This window comes from Sminthopsis crassicaudata, chromosome 1 (assembly GCF_048593235.1).
Source record: "Sminthopsis crassicaudata isolate SCR6 chromosome 1, ASM4859323v1, whole genome shotgun sequence".
Lineage (NCBI taxonomy): Eukaryota > Metazoa > Chordata > Mammalia > Dasyuromorphia > Dasyuridae > Sminthopsis > Sminthopsis crassicaudata.
The window spans coordinates 291,368,859-291,388,557 of record NC_133617.1 but is presented as its reverse complement, the minus strand read 5'-3'; the positions used below and the strand labels follow the sequence as shown (position 1 = coordinate 291,388,557).

The following is a 19,699-nucleotide window of genomic DNA, read 5'->3' as shown; positions in this document are numbered from 1 at the left end:
TAAGGGAAGAAAATTAACGTTAGAGAGGCTCACAGGAGGTAAAATAGACAACCTCAAGTAAAATTCAAAAGCTTGTACATAAGCAAAACCAAATAAGAGGAAAACTAGCAGAAAATTTCTGAGTTCTCATTTCTAAGATATTTAGAAAGTTGATTAAGAAACAGGTAACTGTAGTGTAGTTAAAAAGAGATATTCTTTGGACATGGTAATTAAAAGGCTTTTCTTTTTTCTCCTAATATTAACAACCTTTCCAAAGCAAAAATATAAAAGAGGATCATCTCACCCTACCTTAAGGCAGAAAAAGGATCAGGGCAAAAAACAAAACAAAAACAGCAGTCCTGATATCAAAACATGCCTTGAAGAGGTGAAGAATATTTAATTTTCATATTAAAATACAAGCATCTTGGTTTTCATTTTAATGAACCTACTTAGTGAATTTAAAGAGATACCAGGAAGCAAGGTCAGAGAAGAAAAAGAGAATAAAAGACCTAACAGGTAAAACTGGAATACAAAAAATTTTAAGTGCATTTCATAGTTTTACTCAGGTTCTAGCCTCCACATAGCCTATGCTATTAAGTTTGTGGACCTTCTACAAAGTAATACTCTCACTAGTCTATGATTATTCTCCTTCAAAACTAAGAGGGGGGAGGGGAAGAAATCTATAATTTATCTGTTATTCTCAATCATGGCTTTATACAGAAAAATTTGCTACCACCTTTTGCCCACACAAAAACACAATATTATCTTAATGTTATTCATTATAAAGATTTTCAAATTGTTGAAATTTCATATTAGATGTATTATACTGAACACTTAATGATTACAGAAATAACGCAATGTTTAGGTTAATGACCACATTTACCAAATATACCAAATACTTTCCACTCTTAAAAAAGAGTTTAAAAAGGCGATTAGTTAAACCAGCTGTATACAAAGGACCAGAGCCACAGCTGGAAGCCAGGATGGTGAATATAATTTTTATCTCTTTAAGCAGTTAACAAGGATGCTTTATCTTTAGACACCCTCCTTTCACAGTAAGCTAAGTGAAACCAAGATTCTTCACTGCTTAAGGGGACTTATTAAGCATCATTTTATTCTTTACCAAGTTAGGGCAGATTTTTAAATGAATTATTTAAACAATTATTTTGTTTAAAGTATGTCTTAGGTGCTTTTTATTTTTAAAAATTTATATAGAAATATGAATTATAATTATTTTTGCCAATACAATTATAACCATAAAATAACAGTATGCACTGAAAATGCATATCCATGTTTTTTTGTGACACAGAAAATCCATCTTTTAAAATTTTTTTTTTCTGGTGATACTATAAGACTAAGAGTTAGGGAGTATCGTAAATCTTTTAAGATTTAAAACTGGCAAAGGGCATAGAGAAGTGGTTAGTGAGTGTAAATGGACTGAAACATTACCAACAATGTTTAGCAGGTAATACTAAGTATCATACAGGAAATCTATGATCAGAAAAAGATGATCCCACTCAGATGAATTGTGAGAGAACAGCTGAATAAAAGTCCTGCAGAGAAGAGCCATGTTGGCTAGGAGAGAAGAACAGAGATATCACAGGGTGTGGGAAAGGGTTGTCTTAATATGTGTCAACTTGGCTTAATTTGGAAGCTGGGGACTGATTCACTTTATCTACAGACTCTTTTAAGTAAATGATTTTGTCCAGGTTCCTATCTTAAAGGTACAGAGCTGTGTCATTTTGATCTTAGTGCAGATAATTTCAGAGGGAAACAAAAACCACATAATTAAAGTTAAGCACGAAGAAATGTCACTATGTTTCTTATTAAACACTTGCTCATTATCTTCTAAATTTTGCTTTCACTTTTTTTCTTCCATTTTATGGTGTAACATACAATGCTTCACCCCAAAATGGCAAAATCTAAACATAAAATTCTTGCCCTCCTCAGATTAAACTTTCTTTTCTCAGCCTAGTTCTGAAACCATAATTAAGTGAACTATGTCAACACTCTAGGAAAGGATATATTTTTTCCTCAGTAACTTGGCTATACTATATCCCCCATTAAGATAGTTTCTCTACTCTCTCACCCCATTTGTGATTGTATAGATCACCCTAAAAACAGAATCTAGTATAGAGTATCCAATTAAATGCCTTTTCATTCATTTATTCCTACAAATGGGCTCTTGGCAAAGGCTCATTCAAAAATATTAATAAAAAAAAAATCTCATTAATTACATCTAGCCCTAGAGTACAAAGACTCCTTGCTGAATAAATTAACATTTAGGTAAGATTTACAAACTTTACATAAGCGAAGTATTATTGATATCATTTACAGATGAGGGAGAAAAAAGATCAGAATATCCCAAAGCTAATATAAAAGATAGAATTTGAACTTAATTCGAAGTCTTGAGTTTATTCCACCACTACATAGAGCTGTCAATACAGGAACACAAACAGTCCTGAGGCAGTCTGCTTTAAGCAGCAAATCGATAAAGACCCCAATCCTACCTAGCCTCCAGCTATACTCTCCACACAGCCAGAGCTATTATCTCAGTGTGGAAGAGAAAGTCAACAAATATTTAAATATTTTCCATGTACCAATGCAATATAACGAGCAATAAAGATATGACAAAAAAAAAAAAAAATCAAAATATTCCTATCCTTAAAGAACTTCATATAAAAATTAGGTATAAACGCACAGTAGCCTTAACAACAAAGGCCTCAGTACCAGAGGATCAGGAAAGGCTTTCTATAAAGGGTGATATCTGAGCTAGGAAAGAGGAATCCTAAGGGGGGAGTTAAGGAATGAGGATTTCAGGCACTGAAATAATAGCAAGTAGTACCATACAGCTAGACTTGAGTCAGGAATATCTGAATTTAAATTCTGTCTCTCTATGACCCTTCCTTCTCTCTTAGCTTCTTCATCTGTAAAATGAGGATAACAACAGCATCTATCAACAAGAATTGCTATGAAGGATGAAATGAGATAGTGTAAAACACTTTGCAAACCATAGAAATGCTAGCTATTTATTGTTGCTGGATTGTACTATGCAAAAGGAGAATAATATACAAGAAAGTAAAGACAGGAAAGGGTAAATTGAGAACTTCAAATGCCAAACACAGGAGTTTATTTGAACTTACGAGTAGTAAAAGGAAACCACTGAATTTTATTGGTCAGATCTTTGCTTTAAACACTTTGGTAAGACTGGAAAGGCAAAATGAATTGGGGAATGAAAGAAGGAAACTAGATAAGGGAATAATGCTATAAGAAAAATTACATTTAAATGTAGAATAACACAAATTAAAAGTTATATCAAGTCCACTAATGACTTATTTAATCAAGGCATAAATACAAATAACTTAACCAAAGTTAAGCAAAGCAAATATTCTAGCCAATCTGATAGGTCCAAGCTAGAAAGTCTTTTGAGAATGTGGTTCAGCAATGGATTATTTGCCTTATGTGTTCTTTATAACACTACCAGGTCCTCAGAAACTCAAAAGATACTCTTTATTAAGGAAAAAAAGATCCATAATGTTGAAGTGAGACAAATTAAATATAATCAAAGAACAATGCAGAATTTAATTTTAAAAATTCAAGCCAAGTTTGAATTAGGTAATTTCTTTAATCTTTCTAAATACAGGTAGCCATCAAGCCAATTATATGTACTCATTGCCACTTACAGCAAATAGGCAATGTAGAACTCATGTATCAGTCAGCTTTCTGATGTGTTTTAGGTAAGGCTTTCTCTAGCTTGACTCTTGGTCAGGCCCAAATCTCAGCTCCTCTTCTAGGCCATCTCACATCACTGCTCCCAAACAATAAAATTGATAGCTTGGGGCTAATGGCACAAAAGTAGTAAAAGGACATTTTTTTTAAAAGTAGAGGAGAAATAAAAAGGGTAGGTGACCATGAGAGAATGTCCTGTGCCTAAAGACTGATAGGTTAGTGTGGCTGAAGGAGTTTGAAAAATGTTTTAAGTGGCTACTTGGAGGACAACACTTTTGTTTTTGGTGTATTTCTATTGTGCCCTATTATTAGGAAAATATTAATCTTATGATCCTAAATCCATATTTTAAAAATGCTCTAAAGCAGTACTGTTAAGTCATTTCAATTGTATTGGACAATTCATGACTCCAGGGGTTTTCTTGGCATTTTCTTCTCTAGCTCACCTTACAGATGAGGAAATGAGGCAAACTGGATTAAGTGACTTGCCCAAGGTCACAAAGCTAGTAAGTGTCAAAATCTGGATTTGATTTCATGAAGTCTTCCTGACCACAAATTCAGTGTTCTAACTACTGTGCCACCTACATGATCCAAGGTACTATTACTTTAATCATATTTTTACTCCACTATTTGGTCATGCTGGTAGTGCAGTGGATAGAGCACCAGCCTTGAAGTCAGGAGAACCTGAGTTCAAATCTAGTCTCAGACAATAGTCTTAGCTGTGTGACCCTGGTTAAATCATTTAACTCCAAATGCCTCAGCTAAAAAAATAAAAAAAATAAAAAAAATAAAAAAAAGACTTATGGTCACATGTGTAACATTAAATTGCTTCTTCCTTCAACTGGAAAAAAGGGTGAGAATTTTTTTTTAATTGTCAAATTGTTTTTACACGTAATTGGGAAAAACTAACAAAAACTATAGGAAGACTTAAGGTAAAGACTTTGTTTTACAGATATAAGATCAAATTTAACAAATATTTCAAAAGAAGTACCTTGATTATGTGCAAGGCCCTGGGAAAACAAAGATAAATAGAAAGAAATAGTACCTGCCCCTAAAGAAAGAAGCTTACATACAGATATAACAGATACCTAACAAATAGATACCAAGTAATTTGAATAGGGAAACAAAGTGCTCATAACTAGAAGATAAGGACAATTTCCAAGTAGAAAATGACTCCTAAATTGTACATTAAAGACTATCAAGCAGAGAGAAAGGAGTGTATATAACCTGGCCACATGGAACTTTTTAGGCAAAGACAGTCAGGAAATAAAATGTTATTTCTAAGAGCAGGTAGAGCAAGCCAGTTTGATTTAGAGATAGTATGAAGGACATATCAAAGAGAGCTAACCAAGAAGTAATTTAAATGTCAGAAGAGGATTTTCTATTTCTTCAAGGAAAAAAAAGGAGTCCAAAAATGTTGTAACAAGGTTATTCTGTTTTAGGAGTGCTGATTTATATAGGAAACAGTTTGGGAAAGGAAAAGCCTGTAGAAAAGGAAACCAATTAGGTTATTGCAAATATTCTAAGATATGGGACAAAGGATAAGGGAGTGGAGAGATGTGAGAGATACCGCAGAGAAGTTTAAAACATTAGGAATAAATGAAAATTAAAGGAAAGGAAATGAATCAAACATAATGTTGTGAATTTGCATGTCAACAGAGAGATCCTGGTGTAGTAAATAGTAAATTCAATGCTATATAGGTTAGACTATCGATTCAAATCAAAGTTTTGAGACAAATACCATTAAGTAGTAGTATATATTACAAAAGCCAAGCTAAAGCAAACTGAAAAGTGCTGAACAATGCTAATGAAATAGCAGTTTAAAAAACCAGAATGTTTCTGCTTTCTGTATACCTGATATATGCAACTGTTGTGTTTGCTTTAGAGTTTAGATTATTAATCTATTAAATAATTTATGATTAAATTATTATTTAAATTATTTGACTAAATGGGAGGAGAGAAATTTTATTAAGAACCTATTATGTGCCAGTTACTGTGCTACAAAGTATTTTACACATATTTTATTTGATAAAGGTAGGTGCTATTAATTATCCCCCTTTTACAGTTGGGCAAGAGGCCTTGCCTAAGATCATAAATCTAATAAGTAGCTGAGATCAGATATAGGTCTTTAGACAATAGGTCCAAGGCTCCATCCACTATTTCTCCACTCTTTACCAAGGGGGAGAGGGAAGGGGAAGAGACATCTATGTAACTATATTAACCAATTTTTAAAGTAGTAAAACATAACATAAAACTAAACACTTACGGTTTACTCTAGTAAAGAACCATATTCCTTGAGACAATCTCTTGCCTCAACAAGTATACTATGAGATTGAAGTAGGCAGCAGTTAATCACTAGCTCTGTCTTACCCTCTCTAACATATTTAGCCACAGAAGACTGAGGAATGGAGAGGGCGTGGCAAAACCTAACCAAGATAATTTCACTTCTGTCTAAAATTAATGCAGCTTCTCTAATTTTTTAAAATTTTCTTATTTATTGATTTAATTTTAAAAACTGAGTTCCAAATTCTCTTTAATGTTTCTCATATTCATCTAGAAAGCAATAACTATATGTGAAATGTTGCACTCCAAAAGGAAAAGAAATTTATATATAGAGAGAGACCATCCAAACAATATTGCTGTTACTGTATATAATAATTGCCTGCTTCTGCTCACTTTAAATAGGTTTTCCCAGGTTAATATTCTGTCATAATCATATTCTACAACATGTTTAGCTATTTATTCCAACTGATGGGCATCTCCCTTCAATTTCCAATTCTTTCCCACCACAAAAAGAACTGCTATAAATATTTTTGTACATAGTTATTTTCCTTTTTATTTTATATTTTTAGTGATATTGCTGGGTCAAAAAGTAAACAACTTTATAGCTCTTTGGCATAGTTCCAAAACATTCTTAAGAATGGTTACACCAATTCACAATTCCAGTAACAGTGTGCATCAGTGTCCCTGTTTTTACTCATTCCCTCCATCGTGCCTTTTTCCTGCTGTGTTAACCCATCTGATGGATGTGAGGTGGTTATTTCAAGAGTTGTTTTAATTTGCATTTTTCTAATCAATATTGATAGAGCACTTTTTATATCTTTTTATAATGCTAGATAGCTTTGTACCTTTTATTTTACAAATACCTATTTGTCCACTAAAATACCTTTAAACTAACTTTATAAACAAAAATTCTATTTTTTAAAGTTTTAAAATAAAACCCCCTTTTCATTAACCTAAGAGGTAGAGCTTAATCTAAAAATGTTCCACCTCTACTGTAATAAGTAAAAAAATTTAAGAGCAGTTTATAGAGAAAGCCAATTTGTAAAATTCCAAATCCTCAGATTTCTATATCAATAATTCATCTGTAATTATTCTCTCAAATATAACATCAAGGTATATTTTAACTATAATTAGGAAATCTTAGAATTAATTCCAAAAATTCCAGTCTTTAAATAAAGACACTAAAACTTTTCTATTTTTAATGCCTATAATGTCCCCCTAAAGATACACCTCCTCAAGGTACATTTTTTTCCTGGTTAGCGCCTACAGAGATAAAAAAAAAAAAAAAAAAAGAGTAGCAAGTAAAATTCACTGATTTGTCAATCTATCTACTAAAAAGATAATGTTCCTAAAAAGAATATAGTCTCATTTGGAAGCCATGTCTGAAATTTATATTCAATTATGGAAGCCACATTCTAAGAATACTGACAGGAACATGAGATAAAAAGAATCCTAAATATGGTGCCCCAAAGCCTAGCTTCCTATCCTGCTCAGTGGCCTGGATATCTGTCTGAAATTGAGGGGCCAAAAATTTCCAGCTATATGGAAGTTTAAAGAACATATAGTGGAACCCCCTCATTATTTAACAGATGTAACAAAATGCCCTGATCAAAGTTACATAGGAAAATAAGAGGCAGAATCTGAAATTTATCCCAGACCTTCCTCCAAATTCATCATTTTTTCCAGGTAAATGAAACTCGTTAGGTCCCTGTCAGCTCAAATCTATGCTACTAAGAATCTAGTTAACTTTCAAACTTACAACTATCAGTTTGAAAACTATTTTGGAATTAGGTACAGGATAACAGAGGATGGAAATAATTGTAACCCCAGTTATACCTATTTAAGAACCAAATGTAGGAATTAATGCTATTTAGCATCAATTGATAAATTGATAAACTGAAAGAAATCATGTGGAAGAACAAATTTTTTGCTTATTGCTTCAAAAGGCATTGGAAAAAGAAAGGAGACAAGAGGATTCCAATTCTAATCTTCTGTCCCTAAGCAAGTCTCTGACTCACTGGGCTCAGTTTACGATTCTTTGATCTTCATCTAAAAAATATATATGTACGGGACAATGAGATCAGATCACATCTAAGATTCATCTAAATTTAACCATTTAACAGAAAGCCAGTAATAACAAAAAATTCTAATAGCTATCATTTAACACTTATTTTATTTGACCTTCATAAAAGATGTTACCATTGTTGCTACTCCTACTTCACAGATTTAGAGGTTAAATAGATTGCCCACAGTTTATAAGCACTAGAATATCCAGCTCTTCCCTTATTTCAAGTCCAACTTTTTTGAAAACATTTGGCACAATGTTTGACAGAAGAAGTGATATAAATGCTTACTGACATCATCAATACCAGTAAAGTAATTTTTCTATCTTTCTACCTATTAATATACTTCTAATTGTCAAGACTGCCTATATTATTAGAAGCTGGTGGAAAAAATTCACTTTCTTTTGAAAAAAGAACAAAAACCTATCAAAATAGCACCTAAAAATTAGTTCATACTCTTAACAAAACGGAAAGTTGTAGAGCAGAAAGTATTCCCCTTAAGGAAACTAAAAAGCAAGCCTCTTTACTAACAGAAAGGCAATACTAGTATGGTCACTGCAGGTATGTTAATGTAGTTGCCACTGGCAACCAGATTTCTCAAGCCTATCACACATGCAGCAAGTCACAATTCTTTGAGGCAACATAAGCATTAAATCATATCTGACAGTGGTGGACAACTCTGAGGAATACATAGGAAACCTCAAAGCCACTGGGCTGCTTCTTCAAATAAACCGGAATTAGGAACAGATAGTATTGCAAAGGAAACTCAACCAAAAATCTTTCTATAGAAAGGCTTTGCTGCTCTTGCTTCACCTCACAAGTCTCTTTCCCTCCCAAAAGGAATAAAAATCCCATGGGCAAGAAAATGTTGCCCATGTTGCCCTAAAAGTTTCAAGTCTAAGACATATCTTGGAGGAAAAAAAAAAAAAAAAGAGTAGGAGAGACATCTTGCTCTTTTAATTCTGAGTACTGAATTTAAACAAACTCAATTTAGTTTATAACCTTTCCTATCATATATACCACAGTTAACAAATTTCTAAAGTGGACTAAGGATAATGAAGTAATTTCAACAGAAAAGTAAAATTATTTATATTAGTTGTTAAATATGTATTTAGCATTGGCTGATAGCTCTGGATCAAGTTGGAGTTTAACTAAGGGACATCCAAAACTCAATATAAACTACTATTTTTACTTCCATACTCAACTGTCTAAAAGCACAAAACAAAAAGAGAGGAAAGTGAGGTCAGTCTTTCTAGAATACTTTTAAAAATACTTAACTGCCAAAATTCAGAAATCCACAGAATTATAAGATAGTTACCTGGCTCTTCCTTAATAAATTGCAAATCCTCCTCTTGGTAAGAAGCAGATGTCTGCATCACTGAGCAATCTTCCAAGTTCTCTTCATTATTAGGTGGTATATTATAAATAAATCTTTTTGTAGTTTGGTTTTTTCTCCTTGCTTTGCCAGTTTCTTGAATTCCTTGTGATCCCATGTCATTCCAAACAAATACTTTTGATTGACCATGGGATTCACTCTCAGCCGTTTCAGGTGAACTATCCTGGACCCAACTACAGTCATTCATTTGGTAGTTTTCTATTTGGCCCTCATCAATACTGCAACCATCATTTTCACTTTTTATACTACTTGCCAAATTCGTAAGATTTCGAGTTGCCCAAAATCTGGCAACCTTCTGATCTCTTGATGAAGGCAGACCATCTCTACTAATAGATCTTCGGTTATAGTCCACAACTACAGACTCTGGAGCTTCTGATTTTATGCTTATATTTAAGGCATCTTTAATAAAATTGCGGCAAGATTGAACAACTTCAGTCATCTGAAGGTAGCTGGCCACTGACATTACTTCAATGGCATTTTGGCTAGTAAGCACCAGATTACCAGAATATAAGAAGTCCAAGATGACTGAAAAACCTTGAACTGCAGCAACATCTAAATGGGTAACAGTGGTTTGGTTACGGTTTTCTTTATTTGGAAGGTTTTCTTTGTTTGTAAAGCAATATAGAGTCTTGAAATAACGGCTGCCTGCAACCAGGATGTTCTTGTGAGCTCTGAAAACTCGTCCGCTCACCACAATGTCGACATCACAAAGAATGCCTTTCTTCCTCTGCTCATTCAGTTCTTGAAGAAGTTGATAACAGTAAGAGTTCTCATTTGGCCGACTGTTATAATCACAGTATCCCTCTTCATTAGTTGATTCTGATGGTATGCCTTCTGATTCCTGTAATTAGAAAAACAAATATGAATGAGATTAATTTCCTAAAGTTGCAATGCTACCCTAAATAAAATGAATAATTTGCAGTATTGCTAATCTTTAAGAAAAACTGACCAACTTGTTCATAGTAACCACACTTGGGAAGTGGAGTGGAAATTCAGAAGGAAGTGAGGAAGAAATGGGGAAAAAAAAAAAAAGACATTCTCTCCCTAAGGAAAAAAATAAAATCCGAGTTCCAATATTCCTAATAACACTGAATATGGGCCCAATTTCAGGAAACTACTAGAAAGGAGCATATCAAGCTTCAGATACAGTAGGGCATTTTAAGGAACTCAATTCATGATTCTAAATTCTTTTACCATTCACAAAGATTATGAACCAGTTGTCCAAAGGTATCTTTTTTCCATTTCAACATCCCCTCCCCCCATTTTCTTTCCTCAAGGCAATCCTATACAGTAGCTTAAATAGCATTATCCATGTTTTACAGGTGTAGAAACTAAGCTAAGTATCAGAGCTAAAAACCCAACCCAAGAATCCTAACTTTAATCCTAGTATTTTTTTCTATTATACCCACTTGACAAATAGAATTTCTTTATTTTTATTTTTCCCTATTTGTAAACTTGCTTTAATCTGAGAATAAGATTTAAACTTGTATTTCTGGATGAACAGCCAGCACAAATAAACCTTACACTACACCATTTTGAAAATTCTCAGCATTTAGAACAGCATTCTAGTACCTAATTCACAGCTTTTCCTAATTCATAGATATAAAAGAATGAGAAAACTTTCACTGCCTATTATAAATCTTATAAATTCTCATACTGTCAAAGTGGAAAGAAAGAGAATTTAAATCAGAACAGAAGTGGGTTCAAAATCTCATGTATCCAGTCAAATCACAGTTGAGTTTCGGTTGCCTCATCTAACAGGAATATCTGTAGTACTTGCTACAGATAAGTCAGATAATATTAAGTATTTTTATAACTCCTTCAAGTACTATATAATATAGATTGATGTACTTAAAAATCTTGAAATCAATAATTCTTAGCTTCAGTTAAAAACTTTTGCATAGCTTTTGGTAAAACTGACTTCCCAAAAAAATACAACTTTACTCATAAGAATTCATCTTCTTTTTCAAAAAGAAATATATTTTTTTGAACTGGAAAGATGATGAGGAAAGCAATGTTACCAATCCATAAAGGCTGGCCTTGCAATCACAGATTAGCAGAATGACTAGAAGGGACAATCACTGGAACTCTCAGCACCTCTAGCAAGTGCCCAAGACTCCAAGTTAAAAGATGAGTAGTGACTATGCAAAGGTGGAGAGAGCCCTCACTCACCAAACAAGTTTTTTATATACTAAGACCTGACCCCCACCACCTTCCAAAAAATTTTGGGTAAAGAAGAACATGAGTTCTAGCATTTGTTCTATGCTCTACATATAAAGGCAAGAATTACTGTCATTCACAGATTTTAAAAAGTTGTGCCATATATTTTGGCACATCAAATATAGACACAAAGGAAAGTATTCCTGAAGTAAAATTAATTTTTTTCATTATTTGGAATAGTTGGTTATCAAAACAGTTTTAAAGAAGTTTTCATTGCTTTTGTGTTCAATACCTCCTACTCACATTTGAATAGTAGCACTGTGCCATATGTTTGTTATTAGCAGCTGTTAAACATGCCCTTCAATTGAAGCTTGTCAAGTCAAGATGTGTACTCTTGAGGACAAAAACTGGAAGTGCTTTTCCTTTAAATCACGTGTCCCCAAAGAGAAATTTGAGGATTATATTAAAAGCAAGAATCAGCAATTACATAGCACTATTAAAAAGTGACAACATTACTTAATAAAAAGAGCACAAATTATCAAATTCTTGATGGAACCTAGAAGAAATTAGAAAATAGACCAATAAATTTTAAAAGGTCAACCAAGCTTTATATTTGTTTTTCATAAAAATTCATGTTAAGGGGTAAATTCTGAGTAGGAGGATTCTTCTTTGGCCTAAAGTCATCAGTAGGCAGAAGTGGGATTGTGAAAATTTTAAGCACAAATATGCCCATGATTAGCCTGTTTCAAGTTCCAAAATAGTTAAAAGAAAAGTTTACCTAAATATTAAAATTAGATGAATAAGAGCAATGTGAAGACTCAGTTCAGGACTTTCACAAGTGGGCAGAGTATTAGTTTGTAACTTTCTGAGACAAGTATAGTCATGAAAAGAACTAAAAGGAACAGAGAATCAACCCCCACTTTTAATATCTATAATATTTCTTACATGTGGTGATCCCGCCTCTGCCAGAACACCACCAGTGCCAAGGATAAGAATAAAGATTACTGAAGTTAAGAGATTAGGTTAATTTATTTGCCTGAAGCCACATAGAAACATTTTGCAATGCCCTTTCACAAGCTTCAAATCCAATGCTATTTCCAATAAATTTTTAGATAACTCAAATTGTTATAAAGTTCCTCTCTATACTGAACTGAAATCTCTATCTCTTTGCAACTTTTTCACCCAACTGGTTCTATTTCTACTCTGAAATTAAGCAGGTTTGTCCTAATAGTCCTCTTGTGGCTTGTTTTTGCTTTTTAAAAGCACACAAAGTTCTGTGAAAAGATCAACTAATTTAAAGATCCATTTTTAGAAAATTGTGTTAGTTAATTTAAGAAAACCTAGGTTCCTAAAGTTTGTGACCTTATGAGGCCCCTCACAATCAGTCTAATATTTATTCTTATTTTAACGTGGTACTCCAATTAGTAGTTTTGAAATCTGAAAGTAATCACAAGAAACTACAAAGAGTTGCTATTTATGGTAGAAAGACAAGTTTGGGATGTACTTGACTGATCTTGGGCTTTCATTTAGTCTCAATTTTTTCATCTATAAAGGATGTTGGACTACATAAAACTTAAAATTCTAGATGTAAGACTTCTTAGGAAATGGCTTGATGTGGAATTAGACCTTTCTATATTTGTTTTGTAATTCTTTAATTTATTGGGCAAATAAATTATTTTGCCTTTCCCATCTGGGGGTCTCGTTCAACAGTAAAATGAGGACAATAATACTTGCTTAATCTAACTCACAGTACTGTAGAAAAAGAACATTATAAACTCTTAAGCATTATGTAAGTTGAAAGTACTATCAATTACCTACCCTCACAGGGTTGGTATAAAAATCAAATGAGATAATACAAGTAACTTAGAATCGTTACAGAATATCACTAGCTATAACCAACTATATATTTTGCCCTATTTTTTGCTTTAAAAATCTAATTTAAACTTTTATCTATTATTACGTTTGTTGACTGGGAGTAACCGGAGGAAGAAATAGCCAATGGTAAAAAAAAAAAAAAAAAAATCTAACAGAGTTCCTACAACTCACCCACTTAAAAACATCTTAATAAAACTAAAAACTGATAATAAATGATAATAAAACTAAAACCTGAGAATGCATATGAAAGGAAAAGAAATAATTCCCTAAGAATGTTACATAAACAAAACAATCTACAGCAGCAATCTGAAGAAACACATACACACACCCTACTCTGAAACTAAACTGTGTGCATGCTGTACTTATGCCCCCTCCCCCCCCAATGTCTTGAAAACAGATGCTATACAAGAAATTCGGTTCTGCACCCATATATTGTATCTAGGATATACTATAGCACATTTAACATATATGGGGCATCTAGGGGAGGGAGTGGAGGGAAGGAGGGGAAAATTCGGAACAGAAGTGAGTGCAAGGGATAATGTTGTAAAAAATTACCCATGTATATATGTACTGTCAAAAAAAATTATAATTATAAAATTAACTTAAAAAGATAATTAAAAAAAATAAAGAAAAAGAAAACAGGTGCTATGAGGCTAACCAGCTATATATTACTATTTTTCTGCAACAAAACCATAAAGTGGCTTTTGATTCCTAACTGATCAAAACTAAAATTTCACGACCATCCAAAAACCCCAAGATCACATCATTCCAACTGTTTACCCAATTTGTATCCAGATAATTTGGTCAACAAAGTAGAAAGATCAAAAATTCTACTCCCCCCCCCCCCAAAAAAAAATTCTGGCTAAAATAAAATTTAGGTTAGATTCAGCTTCCTCCTACAAAGGAAGGTGAATCCAAATAGCAAAACTGAGTTTTTGTTTTCTTTTCTCTTCCTACAAACTAATGGTAGTGATGTCCAGGAAAATACTTAAAATATGGAGTGATATAAAGTAGATCTAAACCCTGAAAAATGAGTGACACTAAATAATCAAGGAAAGATTTTATGACATTTTCTACCAAGTAAGCTTAAATCATTTCTAAGGCAAAAAATTTATATATCTATATCTGTGTGTATGTTTTATTATCATATATACACACACATATACTATATATATTTAGTTAAGAGACTAAGTCTATAACAAAAACATCAAGACTGTTTTAAGTTCACTGAAAATAAGTTTAAGCAAGCCTACCAGCACAATTGACTTCTCACAAATGCTGAGGAATTCACTTATTTGATGGCAAACTTTAATAGGTATTATTTACACTTGCCAAAGAATAACTTCAGACTACATATCCCAAGTTAAACTATGAAACAAACAACATTTTAAAAGATTCCTTTTTATAAATAACAAGATACTTTTATTCTCAACCTAGATTTCTAAAAAGCATAAGCATATTTGATATGTATAGTAATAGAATATAGACCCTTTTAAAAATCATAACTGAAGACACCCTTTGGTTTTAACTGTTAACAAGTAATAATTAAATGGATTTATGAATTCCCCCAAATCAGACAAAGTATACTGCATAGTATAGTATGTCATAGTGTATATGGGGTATCATTTGATGACCAGAGAGGCCAAATAACTTGCCTAAGATCAGTGCTACTTAATGGTACCTCTCTCAATTAGAAGGAGTCCTTTCTACACTACACAGCTATAAAATAAACACCACTTACACATACAGAAATTATTCTAATTCTAATATTTCAAAAATTCAAAAAAATTAACTGGAGAAATGTTTCAATCTAAGTTAGAAGCCAGGAGATGTTTTATCATGCATGTCCCTATCACCTGTATCTTCCAATGCCTTACTATAAACTTGAAGGCAGCAGAGACGTGAGTAGAATTAATAACAGGAAAGATTGCTATAATAAAAAATTACTTCAGTTTGAAGAAATACATAAACATGACGTGGGGGCTAGAGAATTTAGATAGTCAAATTGGCTTTAAGCAAGCTACAACTTTTAACTATTTCTCCCTCTTACTCCCTGGGTAAGGATCTTGGTTTCAAATTTGTACATTTCAAGTGTTGGGAACCATTTATGACAAATGAAAGAGAAAAACTGATGTTTGAAGCAAAGCAGATATATTCAGCTCAGATTCTGATGTAATATCAACAAAAGCAAATAGAATAATCACTAGTCTGATCTGTCAATTAAATGTCTGAAAAACTAACTAAATTTAGGTGTTTTGTCATTACTTATAATAAAAACAAACAAAAACTGCCTTAATTTCCACTTTCAAAATCTTCAAATTAAAAAACTTACCTCAGTTATACAATTAAAAACTTTCCCCTATTTTCAAACACAATCATCTTATCTCAAATTAAATCCTTCAAATACATACTAAGAATTAATTTTGACCTTTATTAAAATAAAGTCACCTATGGACAAGCACAATACTGCAAGCAAATAATGTGAAGGAATGGAAAAACTACTCAGAAGTTTAGGATAAGCCAATTTAAACACCTGGAAATACCTGGAGTAACATGAACAGACTCAGACCTCCCGCAATAACCAGTTCTCACTTTTGACTATGGTACTGTCTTATAAAGAAGCAATTAGCAGCCCAATTTTGCATTTAACCTAAAATAATGGTGTGAAACCTGTCAGAAGTTTGCAATTTGTTAACAATAAATTATTTAGATGAATTCTGACAGTCCAAGCAGTCTTTAGGCATGAGTAAAATTTGTCCTATAAAGGGGCAACATTCCCTGGTTCTGGTACAGGAATAAAATAGGTCACAACCAGAAGGAATCAAGAGTAAGATAAGGAAGCACTAATTCAAGACTGATAAGACTATACCCCCCAAAAGTACAAGCTATGGAAAACAAAGTACTAAGAATGCATTGTACTCAAGAACAATACAGAGCTACATACAACCTACCACACAAACGTGTGGTACATAAAGTATGCCAAAATGTAAATGTATGAACTCCCAAGATCTTAAAAGAGTGAAAAATAGCATCTAGTTCAGAGGGTTGGTCCAAGGGTTTAACTTTTTGGGGGGGGGGAGCGTGGGGGGAAGGGGTCACAGATCCCTTTCAAAATGTTAAGGCTATAAAATAGCATTTCAAGCAAACAAAGACTTAAATTAGTTTTCAAATTACTAGTTCCCAGAGCCTGTCAAGAACTCCTGATTTAGCTCAATCCCATCATTTTATAAATGAAGACTAAGATCCAGAAAGATTCAGTGATTTGCCCAAGGTTACAAAAGGTAAAGTACCAGAGACCAAAATTTGAACCTTCCTTTCCCTATCTCCAAATTGAATTCTGTACCATATCAATTATAAAACAACAACAACAACAACAACAACTTTAATTTTGAAGTACTAGACTAGGAGAGTTAGGAGATCCGATATTAGTTTTCTGATTCTGAGCTTCGTGATCTTGAGCAGATCATTTGGGCTTAACTTCAGTTAAATAAAGAAATTGAACAATATTTTCTATAGTCTAATAAGGCCTCTTAATAAAAAAGAATGAAACAAATAAATAAAAAGGAATGAATTCCAAAGTCTTGATTCTATACAGAGGCTCAGAGATATCTCTTAGCCAACTAATATTTATGTCATTATATGTCATTGTCTCTTGGTAAAAAGCTTAGTAACGCTATTTATTAGGCTACACTAACTTATTTGGTTACTTAAGACTACACATTAAGTTGAAATTTTTACTTCTGATTAACTCCTGTGCTGTTATCATTAAGAACCTGAGAAACTGCAAAATGAGATCTCTGAATCACTTCAATTCACTGCACTGACGTGAATAAATACATCTGAGACTACATCTGTATAATTTAGTGACGTTGTAACAACTGCCTCTAAAGATGAAGCCTACCTACTAAGTGAAACACATGTGTTCCACCAAATCCTCAAACCAGCTTAGCTTCAAGCTGGATAAGATCATGATGACATGCCTGAACTTCAAATGTCTATACTATATATGTTTTGACTCCTGTAATAATTTCATGCAGCTCAATGCCACCACAAAACTGGTCTAACCTTGAGTTATGTCACATTAGCAAATTATTAATTACTTTGGAAACGAAAACGTTGAAGTCAATAGCCTGGTGTAAATATTGTTGTATCTGTTCATACCATTCAACACGGATATCTAATATAGGCAACCTTCAAACGCTATTTTAAGTTTAAGAAAAAGAACATCGCCCAGAGATAAAGCCTGTAAACAAGATTTCTTTAAAGCAAAGGAGATGAGTGGGGAAAAAAATTCACTAGTCAGAAACAAAGTGCTTTAGTTGAAAGAACTCCTAATGCCATCTGTTCAAATTATCCGGAATATACAAAAAATTACTGAAAGGAACATCCTAAAAGTAGAAGGCTATCATTTCCAAATCGGTTACTAATATTCAGACATGGCTCAGCATTCAATCTTAACAATAGTCAGGAGCCATAAAGTCACTGGTATATTTTAAGTGGGTAGTCAGTACTGATAAACTTAGATGAATAGAAATTGCAATCTTTTAAGTGAGAAACTGCAACCTTTAAAGTGCCTAAGGAAACCTAATCTTGATTCAATCAGATAAGATATAGCAAAGCAATCTGCTTATTAGTCACAGAAGGTAAAACTAGTCTTTAACGCTAATTCTGCACAACAATTAGAATAGTCAGTCACCCAAAGATTTCAAAAACTATTCCCCAACACTGCTCCCCCGAACCCCCAGCCCAAAATGGTTCCCCCTCAAAGCTTACAATTAGAAAGACCCTTACATGGAAAAAGGGGAGTTCCTGGGGAGAATAAGCCTTCCTGGATTAAAGGGTCCGGAAAAGTAGAGGATATGTACCTGCGTGTTGGATTCGTGGAGGTCTGTGCTCGGCGGAGAGATGGTGCCTGAGAAGGAGGGCTCTCTTGTAGTTACGAGTCCCCCTCGAAAGCTCATCGTGGCCCACTAGGGGCAAGTCCCCACTGCCCCCATCCTCGGGAGTCTTTTGGCACCAGGAGCAGGACATGAGGCCAGTGTCCTGGCAATATTGCAGCCAGGAAAACTCCTTCAGCCAGGAGGTTTGGAAAGAACAGTGCAGTTTCTGCAGGAGGGACTTGGGCCGGGCCAGCGGGAAGTGCTGGACGCTCTCTCCTTCCCCGGCTCCCACGCTGCTGCCCTCCGCCTCATCCCCCCCATCGCCTCCCGACCGCCTGCTGCTGCTGCAGCTGCCGCCTTCCGCCCCGCTGCCGTCGCCCAGACTCGCCCCCTCCTCCTCGTCCTCGCTGCTGTCGCTCAGGGACGCCCCGTCCTGCACCAACTCTTTCCCCTCCAGCACATCCAGCTCGAGGTCCTCGTCCGCCGTCCCCCGCCCATTGAAGTGCCTCGGGGGCCACGCAGAGGCCTCCGCGCTGCCGCCGCTGCCATTGTTACTGAGACCCCCACCACCGCCTCCACGAAAGGCCAGAGTCCGGCGGTTCCTCTCGGGGATCATGGGGCCCCCGGCGCCGCCGCCGCCGCTGCTGCCGCCGCCGCCGCCACCGCCCAGCGAGGCGGGGCCGCCCCCGTCCTGCGCGAGAAGCAGGTCCTTCCCTTCCTCAGCGGCGGCGGCGGCGGCGGCGGCAGGGGCAGGAGCGGCCGTGGCGGCGGCGGCCTCCAGGTCTTCGGGTTCCAGGCCCTCCAGTTCCACTTCCTCGTCCGCCCCCCGCCCATTGAGCTGCTGTTGCTGCCGCGGTTGTTGCTGTAGCGGCCAGGCCGAGGCCTCTCCGCCGCCACCGTTATTGTTCGTGGAGCCGCCGCCGCTGCTGCTGGCGGTGACCAGCCCGCCTCCTCGGAACGCCAGCGTCCTGCGGTTCATCTCAGCGAACATGGCGCGCGCCGCCGCAGCCGCCCGGTGCCCCCGGCTCGCGCCCGGTCTCGAGCTCCGTCTCGCGCTCGCTCCGTGCCCCCGTCTCGCGCGCTCCCTCTCTTTGCCTCCCCCCCCCTCCTCCTCCTCTTCCTCCTCCTCCTCCTCCTCCTTCTCCCCCGCCCCCCTCCCACCCACCCACCCACCCCCTACCCCCGCCCCTCACGCCCGGGTCTCGCGCTCCTCTTCTCTCCCCCCTCCCTTCCCTCCGGTCTCGCGCTCACGGTCCCTCTCACGCGTCTGGCGCTCGCCTGGCTTCTTCCTTGGGCCGTTCTCCTCCTCCGCCCCCCTCCGTGGCGATTTCGAAAAG

At 35.7% G+C, this 19,699-nt stretch overlaps 1 protein-coding gene across 1 annotated transcript in view; it reads right to left on the bottom strand.

Moving 5' to 3' along the window:
• The window catches only part of ZBTB10 (zinc finger and BTB domain containing 10), a 55,679-nt gene extending 36,218 nt beyond the window's left edge, over positions 1 to 19,461 (bottom strand). Inside the window, 3 exon segments of the mRNA XM_074278957.1 lie at positions 9,370 to 10,288; positions 18,348 to 18,368; positions 18,370 to 19,461. Of these exon segments, the coding sequence (XP_074135058.1) occupies positions 9,370 to 10,288; positions 18,348 to 18,368; positions 18,370 to 19,353 (1,924 nt within the window). The 5' untranslated portion in view covers positions 19,354 to 19,461.
• Between the last annotated feature and the right edge of the window lie 238 nt (positions 19,462 to 19,699).